This window comes from Oculina patagonica, chromosome 6, assembly GCF_052425735.1.
Source record: "Oculina patagonica isolate OP01 chromosome 6, crgOcupat, whole genome shotgun sequence".
NCBI classification, from domain to species: Eukaryota; Metazoa; Cnidaria; class Anthozoa; order Scleractinia; family Oculinidae; genus Oculina; species Oculina patagonica.
The window spans coordinates 29,597,439-29,618,843 of record NC_135763.1 but is presented as its reverse complement, the minus strand read 5'-3'; the positions used below and the strand labels follow the sequence as shown (position 1 = coordinate 29,618,843).

The window sequence follows — 21,405 nt, the reverse complement described above, 5'->3', positions numbered from 1 at the left end:
ACGGATCGGCATCATTGTAAATCCAAGTTTTAGTTTATTTCAAGATAAGATGGGCATAAATTCACAATACAGTCGAAGCTCTCGTAAGCGGACACCCTCGGGACGCGAAAAAACTAGACTTGCCACAAGTCGACTCTTTTTAGCGACGAAGTCGCGATAGATACAGAGGTTATTGATAGGATTTTCTTCGGGGTGTCCGCTTACGGGAGCTTAAAAACAAAGAAAAAGTCTAAGTCGTAATCCCTGAAAGTGTCCGCGGCCGCTTACAGGAATGTCCGCTTACGAGAATGCAAAAATACGGAGTCTGTATGGGAGTTAAAACGGGGTTTCAAACAAGGCGGCCGTAAGTAGAGCTGTCCGCTTACGAGAGTGTCCGTTAAGAGAGCTTCGACTGCATTTCGAATCTTTCTGAGCTCATGCATATGATAGCCAATGCGCACTCGTGAGAACCTATCAAATTCACGGACGTCTACTCATATTTCTCTCATATATTGTTTTACTACAGGATATCATGAATACGGATATCACCTGTTTACATTGAACAGTTCTGTTTTTAACAGCACCATTCAGGGCATGAGTTTTGAGTAAGTATTTCGTTATCAGGATAAATATACACTGTAGGCTATGGAGTTTTTTCTAGGGGCTAAGTCAGAATAGTCTTGCGCTTCTAGCTTGCAACCGGCTGCAATACAAGAGTTTTTAATTTTAACAATAATTTGCTTTTTATTTTAAATTGAACAACACCAATTACTATTGGAAATTAACGCGTCCATGATGAAATAAACGCGAATTTCAAAAATTTGCGTTAATTTAAGTCGCGTTAATTTTCGTTAACGTTAATTTCGAATTCCGCGCCTTTAATTAAGTGGAGCGTCAATTTCCATGACCCTAATTTGCATTATTTTGGCCCCAATTTTTCTGAATAGTCCAGACCTTCTTGAGTTCTAGAAAAAGGCATAATTTCATCAGGGTGGAAAACTGCCGGTATCACTGAAGCTGACAACGCTCGAGGCGGTCAGATTTCTTCACTTAGCTCCTACGTTCAGGATTATACGCTTAGTGTTGAAATGAACATGTTCCTGTTGTCTCAACAAGTGTTTTTTCTTTGTGTACGTCGCGATAATTTCCTTTATTGGGGAGTAGTTTTTCCACCAATTCGCGTTAATTTAAGTCGCGTTAATTTCAAATACCTTAATTAACACAAGCGTTAATTTCCTATAACAAGGTAATTGATCCTTTACTACTCCACTCCTTTTAATGATTCTTCCTTTTCTCTGTGAACACAGCTGTATCTCTGAAGCTATCGCTTCGGTCCTGGGTGAATCTAACAAGCCCTTTGTGCTGGTGTACAAAGATATTGAAAACAAGACAACTTACCTACCAGACCCCCCAGCTTGGGGCAGAGAAGTTTTGGAGCGCATTTGTACTCGGTAAGTTTTCTGTTTCCAGAGTTAAAACCATTAATTATAAAATCAAGGGACGGTTTTTCTATAGTTTGGTTTAAAGCCAGACACCACTTAGTGCTCGCCTGGTTGATTCGCTTTCGCAGTTAGAACATCTATTTGGGTCGTGACGATTTCCCGAATTCCCGACAGCCAGCCAAAAAAAATCCCGCATTCCGTGTCCAAATTTTGGTGAATCCCACTTCCCGGAGAGAAGTCAAATCCCGAATCCCGTCAAAATATTTTGCGTTTTCCCGAATCCCGCACCGTATTTTCGTCAAATCCCGGATCCCGAAAATATCCTTCCATACCCTGTTCTAACTGTTCAGACAGGAATATGTTGGAAGACCTGTTTTGAAATTTCCCTCTCTGGAAGTATAATGCTACCAATATTATGTTTCTCATTAGATCTCTGCTCTTTTCTCGCAGTTTTGGAGAACAGCTTCTTAGAGTTATAATCTGCCAACCGTCATGGTTTTTTCAAATTGTGCTTGACGAACAAACAGACGGCACAGGTTTCTTCAGGTGAGGGCAAATTATTGAGTTATCTTGGCAAAAAAGGAGATCATAGCTTTCACTTCCTTGCCTTGTAAGAAAACTTTAAACCTATTTTGTGCTTTCGACTGTATTCGTATTTTTTCTCTTGTAGTGCGGCATTGACAAAGAAGCTGCGAATAACAAGTAACTTCAAGGAACTCGCGAAACTAACAGGTAAAGTCAGGAGTTTTTTTTGCTAAATAAATACAACTGCCACTTTTATATCCCTCTTTTAATACGAGAGTTTAAAACGTTTAATTTTAAAATCCCCGTGATAAAATCTAGCCAATCAAATCATCTGTCTCCAGAGTGACTTATTTCTCGTGCTCAGGCTCAGCCGGCCAAGAGAGGAGCGGCTCTGGGGACGAGAATGGCCGCAATTTTGAAAATCACCGCCGAGAAAACACTGGGAACGAAGTTGTTTCCAGAGTCCGGTATTGAGCACGTTGCATTCTCGTCCCCATAGCCCTTTCGTTTCTCTTTGCCGACTTGGCACGAGTAAACGGAGGGCTCTGGGGACACAGGATTTTTAAAATAATTCGAGTTTTTTTTATTGGCTGTTTGGAACAAAGAATTCCTAAACGGAATTAAGTCGAAAACTTCATGACTGCATGCATGAAGAACAGAAGTCCTAGAATCTAGGACTGGAAATCCTGAGTCCCCAAAGCCCTTCGTTTCCTCGTGCCAATGCTCAGCCGGCTAAGAGAAACGAAAGGGCTATGGGGACGAGAATGAGCACGTTGCAAAAAAGGGTGGAGCAATTGCATTTCTGTAAACCTATGAGAACCACACCAATGCAGAAAATAGCATTCCAACATCATTTCATAGGAACCTTTAGAATATTGCGAGGCGCGGCTATTACAACACACATTTACTTACTAAGCTTAGTTAAATATTGTTTGTTATATTGTTATATTAATATTAATATTGTTGTATTATTCTCGTCACAGGTTTCCCAGGCGAAATCAAGAGCACCTATTGAACACTTTTACCAATTGAATTTATTTGTCTAACCACTAACGACATGTAATTTACAAAATAAGGTTTAGGTCTAAGTAATATTTCGTAATTTATTGTCATCTTAAGTACTTTACTTGTCATTATAAGAGCATAACGTTTCAAATGATTTCTATAATTCAGATTCAGCCGACGTCGTTCTCGGCTCAATAGAGATCTGGACTCTAATGTGAACGGTTAACTCACCGTCTGTCCCAGGCGTCTTGCAGCTAGCTAATAACATAACACCTGGGTACTAGTCTGATTCTGAAGAAACACATCAAGAAACATGCCATAAAATCTGATAAAACAGTTGGTTGCAATGCTATACTTTTATTATGATAGATACGGCGAACTAGGTACAGAATAGTTCCATATGGTGTCGCTATTTGAAATGATGTCGTTTATTAGTTGGAATTAGCTAGACTCAGCTGTAGAGTTATAGTGTAAAGTAGTCGATGATGCAAAAGAAAAACAATCCAGCTTTCAGGGAAACGTTACTTAGTTTTAAAGTAGAATCAAAAATATGAATATAGGTTTCGCTATTTCATGCTGGTAAATTTCGTCTCTAGTATATTTTCACCTTTTAGTTTCTAATTAGTTCAAAAATTCAAATATCTAATGCAAGTATTGTAAGCTGAGTATATTAATAGTAACTAAAGGTCTCTATAAAAAAGAAAAAAACTGTAAACAAGCTGAGCATGGCGAAACTTAAATTTAAAAAAAAGTTGTTAATAAAATCAGAGATAAAACTACTTCTCATATGTGCGTGTTTGTCTTTGTAGACTAAACGGCTAAAGAATTTTTTCCTAACACCCTCAATTGAAAATTCTACCCATTTTGGAAGCATCGTTTCTATAGTTGTTCAGATTGCACTCCTCTCCTACGCTTTCCTGTCGCGTTGTTTGTATTCCACTTAGTGGAGTTAAAAAGCCATATATCATATTGCTTAGAATAAATCCTCCGTGACAGTGTAGCCGTGTGGCTATTTCTAAAGACTTGTACCAGTACAAATTGCGTTCTTAATCGTTTTAAACTTCGTTGCCTTCTATCGCTGAACCCCTCACGTAAGATTTGGGCTACTTACGTTTTTAACTGTTATATAACGTTTGTAAATTTGATAAGCCCCTTTTTTTTCTACAAGAACGGAAGTGTTGAAGCACAACTATAGAGTGCCTCTTTACAAGTCACGCGCTTTGATCACCCACAGAGGAAAGTATTCCCTTAAAAAATTAAAACAGTCCCTTGAGAGTTAACAAGAATGTGGTTCCAGATTACCCAACCTAACCGCTATTCTCCTTCCTTTTGCTTGTAAACAAGCAAAAAAGTCGAAAAAACGAGCTTGAAAATTTAAAAAGGAAACGTCATAAGGAAATGTAGGGGGATATGTAAGGATAAAAAAAATCCTGTTGCGGACAAGTGTAGCAGGTTTGTGTAAGAGCTCTCAACTAGTATAAAACAATTTTAAAAATAGTGTCCGATCTCACGTCATATAAAATATTATTAAAAAAGGGCTGGGAATGTAAAGCGAAACGCCATACAAAAATGCAAGGTTGTCTAAGGTTAAAAAAGTCGGTAGTAAACAAGGAAACCAGGTTTTCAATTCAAAACACGAAACGTCATTCTCGTCCCCATAGCCCTTTCGTTTCTTTTAGCCGGCTGGGCCTTGGCACGAGGAAACAAAGGGCTCTGGGGACACAGGATTTCTAGTCCTAGATTCTAGGCCTTCCGGTCTTCATGTATGCAGTCATGATGTTTCGAAAGAATGTATGAGAGAGTCGTTACTTTTTCGACTTCCGTTTAGGAATTCTTTGTTCCAAACAGCCAATCAAAAAAATTCGAATTAATTCAAAAATCCTATGTCTCCAGAGCCCTCCGTTTTCTCGTACCAAGCCGGCTAAGAGAAACGAAAGGGCTATTGGGATGAGAATGACGAAACGTTATAAAAACGTCATTAGAGCCGCCATCTTGGATTTCACCAACCTCTTTCCCAGGGCCTCTCTTCCTTTCTTCGGAGGAAAATAGCGGAAATTGACACAAATCAAGCCAGAACGCTTAAAGAAAGTACAATATAAACAGATTGTATCATTGTTGCTTTTAAGAACTGGGAAAATAATGAAATATTTCAAAAAGAGAAAGGATGAATAAAAAAGCTGAGAGCAAACAAGTAAATTTTCACAGCATTTATTTAACAGATAGGATGGTTGCTTGTTTACACATTACATCATTAGCAAAAAAAAAAAAACATTATTACAAGGTCTAAAAAGTAGAATCGATTGGCTTTTAACTCATAAATACAAGTAACTTGAGGTAACAATGCCGGTTTCTCTCTGATTGCCTCATCTTGGTCTTTCGTGAGCCATCTCTATCAATGTAGCCAATGGAATTCTTGAGAATATGGTTGCCAGGGTGGTGTTTTTGGCAAGACTGCCTAAGCTTTTCTTCTTTGTGATCTTTTCTTTCTTTCTCTTGAGTGTTGATTGAGCCTTTCTAGCTTTTAACTTGGTGTTTCTTCTAGTAGTTTTATCAGTCTGAACCGTTTCTTCAATAAGTACAGGGTTTTCGCTTGGTATGCTTTCAATCACGTGTTCTCTGTTGTCGTCACCTTTTCCCAAGTTGGGAATATCGGGTAAGGATGCCGTTGAAGATACGCTTTCTGTCTTTACTCTTTCCATCGCTGAGATGCAAGTAATGCGATATGTCAATTTTAATTTCAGTAGATTTTATATCCACTTTATGGTTAATTTTCCTTATGAATGAGTATGAGTTTACTCGGTAAAAATAACTTTGCTCAAAATGGGTCACTCACATCTATAAGTGAGATCGCAACAAACCAACGTGCTCATTTTAAGACAAGCGATTGACGAGTGTGCTTAGCGTATGACTTTTTTTTTTCAATTTTGTCACAAATCATTTAGCCGAAGTTACAACAGAAATCGCCACGAAAAGAAAGGTAAAGATTCGCCAGACGTTTTTGATGATGTATAAAGTAGAATTAGTTAAAACCCAACCCAAAATTAAAATTAAAATTAAAATTAATATTTAAATTAAAATTAATATTTAAAAATTAAAATTAAAATTAAATTAAAATTAAAATTAAAATTAAAATTAAAATTAAAATTAAAATTAAAATTAAAATTAAAATCTACCTTGATTTGATAAAAGGTGGCTATCGGGCTGTTAAGGAATGTATGGGGTTTCATATATTTTTTTTTTTTTTGAGGATACGGAGAATTGTTCGGCTTTCTTCCAATGAAATGTCGCCCTGTCTAATGTAGTGAATGCAATCTTACTTTTTTTTCTCCCTCCCTGTCTCCCCCCCCCCCGTCTCCCTCCCCCTAGAATTACTTGTGGTTAGTCTAGCCCAGTCTCTAACTCCAACCCCTCTCTTTCATTTGAATTCTAGTTGCGCGCGCTAACTAGTAGAACAGTTGTGATCTATAGCTTTCCATTCTGCTGTCTAAAGGAAGTTTGCCGGAGGACATCATTAAGTCCCGTGAAGGTGAAAGTCTTACGATTTGCAAGTTGTGCGTCGGCTGTTATCGTACCTCAAACCGAGCTTTAGGCGGTTAAACACAGATAACCGGTCGGCTCGTTTTGCCAGGTACAGATAATGTTGAGCTTGCTTTAGACAGCAAAGGTCTTTAGCCACATCAATTAGGACTCGGAACTAGACTATACGGGCTGATTTGAAGGCGGTCATAACGATATTTGGCTTGAACTTTACCGTGGCTAAAGACTTAGTTTTTTACTGTTGAAGTTTGTGGAGCGGGCGTTACGCGCTCGGCGACATTCAAATACATCCGGGACATTGTCGGTTATTTCTAAAAGAAACATGTCGGATTGGATAGCCAAGGAATCGCTTCAAGCGCTGATGTGAGTACATAGTTTTCTTTTTCCCTCAATTTTAGGCGTTCTCCGCCTAGCTAACACTCATAGTTCATAGTTCTCTGTGATTCGCTAGTGGGAGGCGATGCGATCGTGTGCATTTCCGGCCGCGACAATGGAGTTGACAATTGAGATAACACATGCCCGTTTCCTCAGATATTTCGCCTGATTTGCTTAAAGTTGAATCGAATGTCGATGTAGAATGCTTTAGTTCAGTTTATTTGAGACGTGCATGCTGTAAGAAAGCTACAGTTCAGCTCTCCGCCGAGTGTTTTCTTATGTCTATCTTGGTATTAATTTTGACTCACATTTCAAGTTGTAAACGCTCTTAATTAAATTGATAGAATTCTTGATTTAAACAAAATGCCGTATATGCAGTCTCTTTGGTTAAAAAACACATAAACTAGAGTGCCTTACGTTAAACTTGAGCTAAAATTAGCCCTCATTCAGCGTTCGTTACAGAAATAGGGCTTCAGATCTACGGTGTCATGTCAAATTTCGGGAGACACCTTTTATCAAATCAAGTTAGATTGTTCAATGGATTGTCGAGTTAAGACAAATTTTAGCTGAATTATTGAACCAAAGTCGTGTTTTCACTCTCGTTTACCCATTTCTTGTCAAATAAGCGGGCAGACTCGATTACTGTTAGGTTTAAAGGTCTTTAAAAGGTCATACTGCGTGTCTGTGTGTTACTGCTTGGTGACATCTAAGTTTAAAGCTTTGATTTACTGAAACTCCAAGTCAGCTAATTCATTACTCCTCAACTTTGGCTCATTAAATCGGTTCTTTTTTTCAATTTGATGGATTTTACATTCACTTTGTGGTCTATTATCGCTTGAAATGAGCTACAGAGCTGCGTTAGGACAGAAATAACTTATTCTTGTGCACAATCTACCTTGATTTGATAAAAGGTGGCTATCGGGCTGTTAAGGAATGTATGGGGTTTCATATATTTTTTTTTTTTTTGAGGATACGGAGAATTGTTCGGCTTTCTTCCAATGAAATGTCGCCCTGTCTAATGTAGTGAATGCAATCTTACTTTTTTTTCTCCCTCCCTGTCTCCCCCCCCCCCCGTCTCCCTCCCCCTAGAATTACTTGTGGTTAGTCTAGCCCAGTCTCTAACTCCAACCCCTCTCTTTCATTTGAATTCTAGTTGCGCGCGCTAACTAGTAGAACAGTTGTGATCTATAGCTTTCCATTCTGCTGTCTAAAGGAAGTTTGCCGGAGGACATCATTAAGTCCCGTGAAGGTGAAAGTCTTACGATTTGCAAGTTGTGCGTCGGCTGTTATCGTACCTCAAACCGAGCTTTAGGCGGTTAAACACAGATAACCGGTCGGCTCGTTTTGCCAGGTACAGATAATGTTGAGCTTGCTTTAGACAGCAAAGGTCTTTAGCCACATCAATTAGGACTCGGAACTAGACTATACGGGCTGATTTGAAGGCGGTCATAACGATATTTGGCTTGAACTTTACCGTGGCTAAAGACTTAGTTTTTTACTGTTGAAGTTTGTGGAGCGGGCGTTACGCGCTCGGCGACATTCAAATACATCCGGGACATTGTCGGTTATTTCTAAAAGAAACATGTCGGATTGGATAGCCAAGGAATCGCTTCAAGCGCTGATGTGAGTACATAGTTTTCTTTTTCCCTCAATTTTAGGCGTTCTCCGCCTAGCTAACACTCATAGTTCATAGTTCTCTGTGATTCGCTAGTGGGAGGCGATGCGATCGTGTGCATTTCCGGCCGCGACAATGGAGTTGACAATTGAGATAACACATGCCCGTTTCCTCAGATATTTCGCCTGATTTGCTTAAAGTTGAATCGAATGTCGATGTAGAATGCTTTAGTTCAGTTTATTTGAGACGTGCATGCTGTAAGAAAGCTACAGTTCAGCTCTCCGCCGAGTGTTTTCTTATGTCTATCTTGGTATTAATTTTGACTCACATTTCAAGTTGTAAACGCTCTTAATTAAATTGATAGAATTCTTGATTTAAACAAAATGCCGTATATGCAGTCTCTTTGGTTAAAAAACACATAAACTAGAGTGCCTTACGTTAAACTTGAGCTAAAATTAGCCCTCATTCAGCGTTCGTTACAGAAATAGGGCTTCAGATCTACGGTGTCATGTCAAATTTCGGGAGACACCTTTTATCAAATCAAGTTAGATTGTTCAATGGATTGTCGAGTTAAGACAAATTTTAGCTGAATTATTGAACCAAAGTCGTGTTTTCACTCTCGTTTACCCATTTCTTGTCAAATAAGCGGGCAGACTCGATTACTGTTAGGTTTAAAGGTCTTTAAAAGGTCATACTGCGTGTCTGTGTGTTACTGCTTGGTGACATCTAAGTTTAAAGCTTTGATTTACTGAAACTCCAAGTCAGCTAATTCATTACTCCTCAACTTTGGCTCATTAAATCGGTTCTTTTTTTCAATTTGATGGATTTTACATTCACTTTGTGGTCTATTATCGCTTGAAATGAGCTACAGAGCTGCGTTAGGACAGAAATAACTTATTCTTGTGCACAAATTGTTCAATGGATTGTCGAGTTAAGACAAATTTTAGCTGAATTATTGAACCAAAGTCGTGTTTTCACTCTCGTTTACCCATTTCTTGTCAAATAAGCGGGCAGACTCGATTACTGTTAGGTTTAAAGGTCTTTAAAAGGTCATACTGCGTGTCTGTGTGTTACTGCTTGGTGACATCTAAGTTTAAAGCTTTGATTTACTGAAACTCCAAGTCAGCTAATTCATTACTCCTCAACTTTGGCTCATTAAATCGGTTCTTTTTTTCAATTTGATGGATTTTACATTCACTTTGTGGTCTATTATCGCTTGAAATGAGCTACAGAGCTGCGTTAGGACAGAAATAACTTATTCTTGTGCACAAATTTGTTCAATGGATTGTCGAGTTAAGACAAATTTTAGCTGAATTATTGAACCAAAGTCGTGTTTTCACTCTCGTTTACCCATTTCTTGTCAAATAAGCGGGCAGACTCGATTACTGTTAGGTTTAAAGGTCTTTAAAAGGTCATACTGCGTGTCTGTGTGTTACTGCTTGGTGACATCTAAGTTTAAAGCTTTGATTTACTGAAACTCCAAGTCAGCTAATTCATTACTCCTCAACTTTGGCTCATTAAATCGGTTCTTTTTTTCAATTTGATGGATTTTACATTCACTTTGTGGTCTATTATCGCTTGAAATGAGCTACAGAGCTGCGTTAGGACAGAAATAACTTATTCTTGTGCACAAATTTGTTCAATGGATTGTCGAGTTAAGACAAATTTTAGCTGAATTATTGAACCAAAGTCGTGTTTTCACTCTCGTTTACCCATTTCTTGTCAAATAAGCGGGCAGACTCGATTACTGTTAGGTTTAAAGGTCTTTAAAAGGTCATACTGCGTGTCTGTGTGTTACTGCTTGGTGACATCTAAGTTTAAAGCTTTGATTTACTGAAACTCCAAGTCAGCTAATTCATTACTCCTCAACTTTGGCTCATTAAATCGGTTCTTTTTTTCAATTTGATGGATTTTACATTCACTTTGTGGTCTATTATCGCTTGAAATGAGCTACAGAGCTGCGTTAGGACAGAAATAACTTATTCTTGTGCACAATCTACCTTGATTTGATAAAAGGTGGCTATCGGGCTGTTAAGGAATGTATGGGGTTTCATATATATTTTTTTTTTTTTGAGGATACGGAGAATTGTTCGGCTTTCTTCCAATGAAATGTCGCCCTGTCTAATGTAGTGAATGCAATCTTACTTTTTTTTTCTCCCTCCCTGTCTCCCCCCCCCCCGTCTCCCTCCCCCTAGAATTACTTGTGGTTAGTCTAGCCCAGTCTCTAACTCCAACCCCTCTCTTTCATTTGAATTCTAGTTGCGCGCGCTAACTAGTAGAACAGTTGTGATCTATAGCTTTCCATTCTGCTGTCTAAAGGAAGTTTGCCGGAGGACATCATTAAGTCCCGTGAAGGTGAAAGTCTTACGATTTGCAAGTTGTGCGTCGGCTGTTATCGTACCTCAAACCGAGCTTTAGGCGGTTAAACACAGATAACCGGTCGGCTCGTTTTGCCAGGTACAGATAATGTTGAGCTTGCTTTAGACAGCAAAGGTCTTTAGCCACATCAATTAGGACTCGGAACTAGACTATACGGGCTGATTTGAAGGCGGTCATAACGATATTTGGCTTGAACTTTACCGTGGCTAAAGACTTAGTTTTTTACTGTTGAAGTTTGTGGAGCGGGCGTTACGCGCTCGGCGACATTCAAATACATCCGGGACATTGTCGGTTATTTCTAAAAGAAACATGTCGGATTGGATAGCCAAGGAATCGCTTCAAGCGCTGATGTGAGTACATAGTTTTCTTTTTCCCTCAATTTTAGGCGTTCTCCGCCTAGCTAACACTCATAGTTCATAGTTCTCTGTGATTCGCTAGTGGGAGGCGATGCGATCGTGTGCATTTCCGGCCGCGACAATGGAGTTGACAATTGAGATAACACATGCCCGTTTCCTCAGATATTTCGCCTGATTTGCTTAAAGTTGAATCGAATGTCGATGTAGAATGCTTTAGTTCAGTTTATTTGAGACGTGCATGCTGTAAGAAAGCTACAGTTCAGCTCTCCGCCGAGTGTTTTCTTATGTCTATCTTGGTATTAATTTTGACTCACATTTCAAGTTGTAAACGCTCTTAATTAAATTGATAGAATTCTTGATTTAAACAAAATGCCGTATATGCAGTCTCTTTGGTTAAAAAACACATAAACTAGAGTGCCTTACGTTAAACTTGAGCTAAAATTAGCCCTCATTCAGCGTTCGTTACAGAAATAGGGCTTCAGATCTACGGTGTCATGTCAAATTTCGGGAGACACCTTTTATCAAATCAAGTTAGATTGTTCAATGGATTGTCGAGTTAAGACAAATTTTAGCTGAATTATTGAACCAAAGTCGTGTTTTCACTCTCGTTTACCCATTTCTTGTCAAATAAGCGGGCAGACTCGATTACTGTTAGGTTTAAAGGTCTTTAAAAGGTCATACTGCGTGTCTGTGTGTTACTGCTTGGTGACATCTAAGTTTAAAGCTTTGATTTACTGAAACTCCAAGTCAGCTAATTCATTACTCCTCAACTTTGGCTCATTAAATCGGTTCTTTTTTTCAATTTGATGGATTTTACATTCACTTTGTGGTCTATTATCGCTTGAAATGAGCTACAGAGCTGCGTTAGGACAGAAATAACTTATTCTTGTGCACAATCTACCTTGATTTGATAAAAGGTGGCTATCGGGCTGTTAAGGAATGTATGGGGTTTCATATATTTTTTTTTTTTTTTGAGGATACGGAGAATTGTTCGGCTTTCTTCCAATGAAATGTCGCCCTGTCTAATGTAGTGAATGCAATCTTACTTTTTTTTCTCCCTCCCTGTCTCCCCCCCCCCCGTCTCCCTCCCCCTAGAATTACTTGTGGTTAGTCTAGCCCAGTCTCTAACTCCAACCCCTCTCTTTCATTTGAATTCTAGTTGCGCGCGCTAACTAGTAGAACAGTTGTGATCTATAGCTTTCCATTCTGCTGTCTAAAGGAAGTTTGCCGGAGGACATCATTAAGTCCCGTGAAGGTGAAAGTCTTACGATTTGCAAGTTGTGCGTCGGCTGTTATCGTACCTCAAACCGAGCTTTAGGCGGTTAAACACAGATAACCGGTCGGCTCGTTTTGCCAGGTACAGATAATGTTGAGCTTGCTTTAGACAGCAAAGGTCTTTAGCCACATCAATTAGGACTCGGAACTAGACTATACGGGCTGATTTGAAGGCGGTCATAACGATATTTGGCTTGAACTTTACCGTGGCTAAAGACTTAGTTTTTTACTGTTGAAGTTTGTGGAGCGGGCGTTACGCGCTCGGCGACATTCAAATACATCCGGGACATTGTCGGTTATTTCTAAAAGAAACATGTCGGATTGGATAGCCAAGGAATCGCTTCAAGCGCTGATGTGAGTACATAGTTTTCTTTTTCCCTCAATTTTAGGCGTTCTCCGCCTAGCTAACACTCATAGTTCATAGTTCTCTGTGATTCGCTAGTGGGAGGCGATGCGATCGTGTGCATTTCCGGCCGCGACAATGGAGTTGACAATTGAGATAACACATGCCCGTTTCCTCAGATATTTCGCCTGATTTGCTTAAAGTTGAATCGAATGTCGATGTAGAATGCTTTAGTTCAGTTTATTTGAGACGTGCATGCTGTAAGAAAGCTACAGTTCAGCTCTCCGCCGAGTGTTTTCTTATGTCTATCTTGGTATTAATTTTGACTCACATTTCAAGTTGTAAACGCTCTTAATTAAATTGATAGAATTCTTGATTTAAACAAAATGCCGTATATGCAGTCTCTTTGGTTAAAAAACACATAAACTAGAGTGCCTTACGTTAAACTTGAGCTAAAATTAGCCCTCATTCAGCGTTCGTTACAGAAATAGGGCTTCAGATCTACGGTGTCATGTCAAATTTCGGGAGACACCTTTTATCAAATCAAGTTAGATTGTTCAATGGATTGTCGAGTTAAGACAAATTTTAGCTGAATTATTGAACCAAAGTCGTGTTTTCACTCTCGTTTACCCATTTCTTGTCAAATAAGCGGGCAGACTCGATTACTGTTAGGTTTAAAGGTCTTTAAAAGGTCATACTGCGTGTCTGTGTGTTACTGCTTGGTGACATCTAAGTTTAAAGCTTTGATTTACTGAAACTCCAAGTCAGCTAATTCATTACTCCTCAACTTTGGCTCATTAAATCGGTTCTTTTTTTCAATTTGATGGATTTTACATTCACTTTGTGGTCTATTATCGCTTGAAATGAGCTACAGAGCTGCGTTAGGACAGAAATAACTTATTCTTGTGCACAAATTGTTCAATGGATTGTCGAGTTAAGACAAATTTTAGCTGAATTATTGAACCAAAGTCGTGTTTTCACTCTCGTTTACCCATTTCTTGTCAAATAAGCGGGCAGACTCGATTACTGTTAGGTTTAAAGGTCTTTAAAAGGTCATACTGCGTGTCTGTGTGTTACTGCTTGGTGACATCTAAGTTTAAAGCTTTGATTTACTGAAACTCCAAGTCAGCTAATTCATTACTCCTCAACTTTGGCTCATTAAATCGGTTCTTTTTTTCAATTTGATGGATTTTACATTCACTTTGTGGTCTATTATCGCTTGAAATGAGCTACAGAGCTGCGTTAGGACAGAAATAACTTATTCTTGTGCACAAATTTGTTCAATGGATTGTCGAGTTAAGACAAATTTTAGCTGAATTATTGAACCAAAGTCGTGTTTTCACTCTCGTTTACCCATTTCTTGTCAAATAAGCGGGCAGACTCGATTACTGTTAGGTTTAAAGGTCTTTAAAAGGTCATACTGCGTGTCTGTGTGTTACTGCTTGGTGACATCTAAGTTTAAAGCTTTGATTTACTGAAACTCCAAGTCAGCTAATTCATTACTCCTCAACTTTGGCTCATTAAATCGGTTCTTTTTTTCAATTTGATGGATTTTACATTCACTTTGTGGTCTATTATCGCTTGAAATGAGCTACAGAGCTGCGTTAGGACAGAAATAACTTATTCTTGTGCACAAATTTGTTCAATGGATTGTCGAGTTAAGACAAATTTTAGCTGAATTATTGAACCAAAGTCGTGTTTTCACTCTCGTTTACCCATTTCTTGTCAAATAAGCGGGCAGACTCGATTACTGTTAGGTTTAAAGGTCTTTAAAAGGTCATACTGCGTGTCTGTGTGTTACTGCTTGGTGACATCTAAGTTTAAAGCTTTGATTTACTGAAACTCCAAGTCAGCTAATTCATTACTCCTCAACTTTGGCTCATTAAATCGGTTCTTTTTTTCAATTTGATGGATTTTACATTCACTTTGTGGTCTATTATCGCTTGAAATGAGCTACAGAGCTGCGTTAGGACAGAAATAACTTATTCTTGTGCACAATCTACCTTGATTTGATAAAAGGTGGCTATCGGGCTGTTAAGGAATGTATGGGGTTTCATATATATTTTTTTTTTTTTTGAGGATACGGAGAATTGTTCGGCTTTCTTCCAATGAAATGTCGCCCTGTCTAATGTAGTGAATGCAATCTTACTTTTTTTTCTCCCTCCCTGTCTCCCCCCCCCCGTCTCCCTCCCCCTAGAATTACTTGTGGTTAGTCTAGCCCAGTCTCTAACTCCAACCCCTCTCTTTCATTTGAATTCTAGTTGCGCGCGCTAACTAGTAGAACAGTTGTGATCTATAGCTTTCCATTCTGCTGTCTAAAGGAAGTTTGCCGGAGGACATCATTAAGTCCCGTGAAGGTGAAAGTCTTACGATTTGCAAGTTGTGCGTCGGCTGTTATCGTACCTCAAACCGAGCTTTAGGCGGTTAAACACAGATAACCGGTCGGCTCGTTTTGCCAGGTACAGATAATGTTGAGCTTGCTTTAGACAGCAAAGGTCTTTAGCCACATCAATTAGGACTCGGAACTAGACTATACGGGCTGATTTGAAGGCGGTCATAACGATATTTGGCTTGAACTTTACCGTGGCTAAAGACTTAGTTTTTTACTGTTGAAGTTTGTGGAGCGGGCGTTACGCGCTCGGCGACATTCAAATACATCCGGGACATTGTCGGTTATTTCTAAAAGAAACATGTCGGATTGGATAGCCAAGGAATCGCTTCAAGCGCTGATGTGAGTACATAGTTTTCTTTTTCCCTCAATTTTAGGCGTTCTCCGCCTAGCTAACACTCATAGTTCATAGTTCTCTGTGATTCGCTAGTGGGAGGCGATGCGATCGTGTGCATTTCCGGCCGCGACAATGGAGTTGACAATTGAGATAACACATGCCCGTTTCCTCAGATATTTCGCCTGATTTGCTTAAAGTTGAATCGAATGTCGATGTAGAATGCTTTAGTTCAGTTTATTTGAGACGTGCATGCTGTAAGAAAGCTACAGTTCAGCTCTCCGCCGAGTGTTTTCTTATGTCTATCTTGGTATTAATTTTGACTCACATTTCAAGTTGTAAACGCTCTTAATTAAATTGATAGAATTCTTGATTTAAACAAAATGCCGTATATGCAGTCTCTTTGGTTAAAAAACACATAAACTAGAGTGCCTTACGTTAAACTTGAGCTAAAATTAGCCCTCATTCAGCGTTCGTTACAGAAATAGGGCTTCAGATCTACGGTGTCATGTCAAATTTCGGGAGACACCTTTTATCAAATCAAGTTAGAAATTAAAATTAAAATTAAAATTAAAATTAAAATTAAAATTAAAATTAAAATTAAAATTAAAATTAAAATTAAAATTAAAATTAAAATTAAAATTAAAATTAAAATTAAAATTAAAATTAAATTAAAATTAAAATTAAAACTAAAATTTTAAAATTAAAATTAAAATTAAAATTAAAATTAAAATTAAAATTAAAATTAAAATTAAAATTAAAATTAAAATTAAAATTAAAATTAAAATAAAAATTAAAATTAAAATTAAAATTAAACTTAAAATTAAAATTAAAATTAAGTTTCAAGAACACTGCTTCAATAGTTTTAGAGACATTCTTTATTCAGTATTTTACCATTTTTAGAGTCAAATCTTGTGACGTCATCACTGATCTAATTTGCATAATACAAAAACGTCAATATCTCTGAAACGAAAACAGATATTTCGAAAATAAAAACGCCATTCTTCTGTATTTCGAAAGGCCTTTCAAATAAGCAGAAAATATTTTTCATGTCATATACACTTTAATTTCTGAGAACTGTCCAATTTGAATTAAATTTGGATAGTTTCAATAAGGACTTTCAGGTAAAATGCACAAACTGTCCAATTAAAGAAAAATTGGACAGTCAATCAAATCGAAGAAAAAACAACATGTGACGGATATTAGCCAATTAGCACAAAGCATAGCGTCAGCCCTGTAAACTTGTCGCATTGTTAGTCAACAATGGCGGAAATTTCTAAGGCAAGTTTGCTACGTTTTTCCATTCTTTTCGAGCTTTTCAGCAATAGTAGCAGCAAAGAGAAATTTTCTTCGTTGTCAGAAGAGGAGCTAGCTACACTATGAAGTAAAAACCAAGAGCAAAACACCTGCAATAGTACAAAACTTGAGTGAACGTAAGTGCTGCGAAGCGAAGCAAGAAATCTGTCAGATTTTAATCGCCATGAGCTAGATGCAATTCTTTGTCGTTTTTTGCTGAAATTCGAAAAGAAAAGACGGCGATGAAGTACGAACGAGATAGTGGAAAGGAGTATGTCTCTTCGGACATTTTGTGTACGACTTTCATTGATTAATGCAGTGTTTTCACTCACTTTGTAGCAAGCTTCGCAAACTCAGGTGAATAAAATTGCACTGTTTTGTTTAAGTTTTATTTGCGAAGACAATGTTTTGAGTGAGTTGCATGTGCTGTGTTATGCCTCCTATTGTTGAATTCTTTTCCCGTTAAGGACATAAGTTTATTGCTTTATACGCTGGATTAACTGACTACAAGCTATATAATTAATATGTAACCGGCCTTCATGCTTGTCCAATTTGGAAATAATTAGATTCAAAAACTTCCTCTGACAGCCAAATTGGACTCGGCCTACGGCCTCGTCCAATTTTGGCTGCCCTCGGAATTTTTTCATCAAATTATTTTCAAATTGGACGGCATGTAGTCTGCAAAATATGACAAAATAATATGACATAGCTAGTTTTCATTCGCAATTGATCGCAATTGTGTTTCCATATGATTGCAATCAATATTATGTTATTATGTTATTATGTTTCTCATTAGATCTCTGCTCTTTTCTCGCAGTTTTGGAGAACAGCTTCTTAGAGTTATAATCTGCCAACCGTCATGGTTTTTTCAAATTGTGCTTGACGAACAAACAGACGGCACAGGTTTCTTCAGGTGAGGGCAAATTATTGAGTTATCTTGGCAAAAAAGGAGATCATAGCTTTCACTTCCTTGCCTTGTAAGAAAACTTTAAACCTATTTTGTGCTTTCGACTGTATTCGTATTTTTTCTCTTGTAGTGCGGCATTGACAAAGAAGCTGCGAATAACAAGTAACTTCAAGGAACTCGCGAAACTAACAGGTAAAGTCAGGAGTTTTTTTTGCTAAATAAATACAACTGCCACTTTTATATCCCTCTTTTAATACGAGAGTTTAAAACGTTTAATTTTAAAATCCCCGTGATAAAATCTAGCCAATCAAATCATCTGTCTCCAGAGTGACTTATTTCTCGTGCTCAGGCTCAGCCGGCCAAGAGAGGAGCGGCTCTGGGGACGAGAATGGCCGCAATTTTGAAAATCACCGCCGAGAAAACACTGGGAACGAAGTTGTTTCCAGAGTCCGGTATTGAGCACGTTGCATTCTCGTCCCCATAGCCCTTTCGTTTCTCTTTGCCGACTTGGCACGAGTAAACGGAGGGCTCTGGGGACACAGGATTTTTAAAATAATTCGAGTTTTTTTTATTGGCTGTTTGGAACAAAGAATTCCTAAACGGAATTAAGTCGAAAACTTCATGACTGCATACATGAAGAACAGAAGTCCTAGAATCTAGGACTGGAAATCCTGAGTCCCCAGAGCCCTTCGTTTCCTCGTGCCAAGGCTCAGCCGGCTAAGAGAAACGAAAGGGCTATGGGGACGAGAATGAGCACGTTGCAAAAAAGGGTGGAGCAATTGCATTTCTGTAAACCTATGAGAACCACACCAATGCAGAAAATAGCATTCCAACATCATTTCATAGGAACCTTTAGAATATTGCGAGGCGCGGCTATTACAACACACATTTACTTACTAAGCTTAGTTAAATATTGTTTGTTATATTGTTATATTAATATTAATATTGTTGTATTATTCTCGTCACAGGTTTCCCAGGCGAAATCAAGAGCACCTATTGAACACTTTTACCAATTGAATTTATTTGTCTAACCACTAACGACATGTAATTTACAAAATAAGGTTTAGGTCTAAGTAATATTTCGTAATTTATTGTCATCTTTAGTACTTTACTTGTCATTATAAGAGCATAACGTTTCAAATGATTTCTATAATTCAGATTCAGCCGACGTCGTTCTCGGCTCAATAGAGATCTGGACTCTAATGTGAACGGTTAACTCACCGTCTGTCCCAGGCGTCTTGCAGCTAGCTAATAACATAACACCTGGGTACTAGTCTGATTCTGAAGAAACACATCAAGAAACATGCCATAAAATCTGATAAAACAGTTGGTTGCAATGCTATACTTTTATTATGATAGATACGGCGAACTAGGTACAGAATAGTTCCATATGGTGTCGCTATTTGAAATGATGTCGTTTATTAGTTGGAATTAGCTAGACTCAGCTGTAGAGTTATAGTGTAAAGTAGTCGATGATGCAAAAGAAAAACAATCCAGCTTTCAGGGAAACGTTACTTAGTTTTAAAGTAGAATCAAAAATATGAATATAGGTTTCGCTATTTCATGCTGGTAAATTTCGTCTCTAGTATATTTTCACCTTTTAGTTTCTAATTAGTTCAAAAATTCAAATATCTAATGCAAGTATTGTAAGCTGAGTATATTAATAGTAACTAAAGGTCTCTATAAAAAAGAAAAAAACTGTAAACAAGCTGAGCATGGCGAAACTTAAATTTAAAAAAAAGTTGTTAATAAAATCAGAGATAAAACTACTTCTCATATGTGCGTGTTTGTCTTTGTAGACTAAACGGCTAAAGAATTTTTTCCTAACACCCTCAATTGAAAATTCTACCCATTTTGGAAGCATCGTTTCTATAGTTGTTCAGATTGCACTCCTCTCCTACGCTTTCCTGTCGCGTTGTTTGTATTCCACTTAGTGGAGTTAAAAAGCCATATATCATATTGCTTAGAATAAATCCTCCGTGACAGTGTAGCCGTGTGGCTATTTCTAAAGACTTGTACCAGTACAAATTGCGTTCTTAATCGTTTTAAACTTCGTTGCCTTCTATCGCTGAACCCCTCACGTAAGATTTGGGCTACTTACGTTTTTAACTGTTATATAACGTTTGTAAATTTGATAAGCCCCTTTTTTTTCTACAAGAACGGAAGTGTTGAAGCACAACTATAGAGTGCCTCTTTACAAGTCACGCGCTTTGATCACCCACAGAGGAAAGTATTCCCTTAAAAAATTAAAACAGTCCCTTGAGAGTTAACAAGAATGTGGTTCCAGATTACCCAACCTAACCGCTATTCTCCTTCCTTTTGCTTGTAAACAAGCAAAAAAGTCGAAAAAACGAGCTTGAAAATTTAAAAAGGAAACGTCATAAGGAAATGTAGGGGGATATGTAAGGATAAAAAAATCCTGTTGCGGACAAGTGTAGCAGGTTTGTGTAAGAGCTCTCAACTAGTATAAAACAATTTTAAAAATAGTGTCCGATCTCACGTCATATAAAATATTATTAAAAAAGGGCTGGGAATGTAAAGCGAAACGCCATACAAAAATGCAAGGTTGTCTAAGGTTAAAAAAGTCGGTAGTAAACAAGGAAACCAGGTTTTCAATTCAAAACACGAAACGTCATTCTCGTCCCCATAGCCCTTTCGTTTCTTTTAGCCGGCTGGGCCTTGGCACGAGGAAACAAAGGGCTCTGGGGACACAGGATTTCTAGTCCTAGATTCTAGGCCTTCCGGTCTTCATGTATGCAGTCATGATGTTTCGAAAGAATGTATGAGAGAGTCGTTACTTTTTCGACTTCCGTTTAGGAATTCTTTGTTCCAAACAGCCAATCAAAAAAATTCGAATTAATTCAAAAATCCTATGTCTCCAGAGCCCTCCGTTTTCTCGTACCAAGCCGGCTAAGAGAAACGAAAGGGCTATGGGGATGAGAATGACGAAACGTTATAAAAACGTCATTAGAGCCGCCATCTTGGATTTCACCAACCTCTTTCCCAGGGCCTCTCTTCCTTTCTTCGGAGGAAAATAGCGGAAATTGACACAAATCAAGCCAGAACGCTTAAAGAAAGTACAATATAAACAGATTGTATCATTGTTGCTTTTAAGAACTGGGAAAATAATGAAATATTTCAAAAAGAGAAAGGATGAATAAAAAAGCTGAGAGCAAACAAGTAAATTTTCACAGCATTTATTTAACAGATAGGATGGTTGCTTGTTTACACATTACATCATTAGCAAAAAAAAAACATTATTACAAGGTCTAAAAAGTAGAATCGATTGGCTTTTAACTCATAAATACAAGTAACTTGAGGTAACAATGCCGGTTTCTCTCTGATTGCCTCATCTTGGTCTTTCGTGAGCCATCTCTATCAATGTAGCCAATGGAATTCTTGAGAATATGGTTGCCAGGGTGGTGTTTTTGGCAAGACTGCCTAAGCTTTTCTTCTTTGTGATCTTTTCTTTCTTTCTCTTGAGTGTTGATTGAGCCTTTCTAGCTTTTAACTTGGTGTTTCTTCTAGTAGTTTTATCAGTCTGAACCGTTTCTTCAATAAGTACAGGGTTTTCGCTTGGTATGCTTTCAATCACGTGTTCTCTGTTGTCGTCACCTTTTCCCAAGTTGGGAATATCGGGTAAGGATG

The 21,405-nt window shown here is 38.1% G+C and overlaps 1 protein-coding gene and 1 long non-coding RNA gene across 4 annotated transcripts in view; both read left to right on the top strand.

Annotated features, from left to right (window-relative positions):
- The first annotated feature begins 510 nt into the window (after positions 1 to 510).
- Positions 511 to 21,405, top strand: part of LOC144658374 (uncharacterized) — a 28,026-nt gene continuing 7,131 nt past the window's right edge. Inside the window, exons 1-5 of one of the 3 annotated variants that reach the window (XM_078518800.1) lie at positions 511 to 584; positions 1,287 to 1,430; positions 1,872 to 1,967; positions 2,092 to 2,153; positions 2,930 to 3,076. In XM_078518800.1, coding sequence (XP_078374926.1) covers positions 574 to 584; positions 1,287 to 1,430; positions 1,872 to 1,967; positions 2,092 to 2,153; positions 2,930 to 2,961 — 345 coding nt within the window. In that variant the 5' untranslated portion in view covers positions 511 to 573 and the 3' untranslated portion in view covers positions 2,962 to 3,076. Of the gene's footprint in view, positions 585 to 1,286; positions 1,431 to 1,871; positions 1,968 to 2,091; positions 2,154 to 2,929; positions 3,077 to 21,405 lie in introns of those variants that run through there. The other 2 variants (XM_078518801.1, XM_078518802.1) reach the window with 2 other exon arrangements.
- Positions 5,728 to 18,859, top strand: LOC144656423 (uncharacterized). The gene is made up of 4 exons (XR_013571300.1): positions 5,728 to 5,750; positions 17,647 to 17,763; positions 17,888 to 17,949; positions 18,726 to 18,859. It is a non-coding gene; the product is annotated as an uncharacterized LOC144656423 (long non-coding RNA).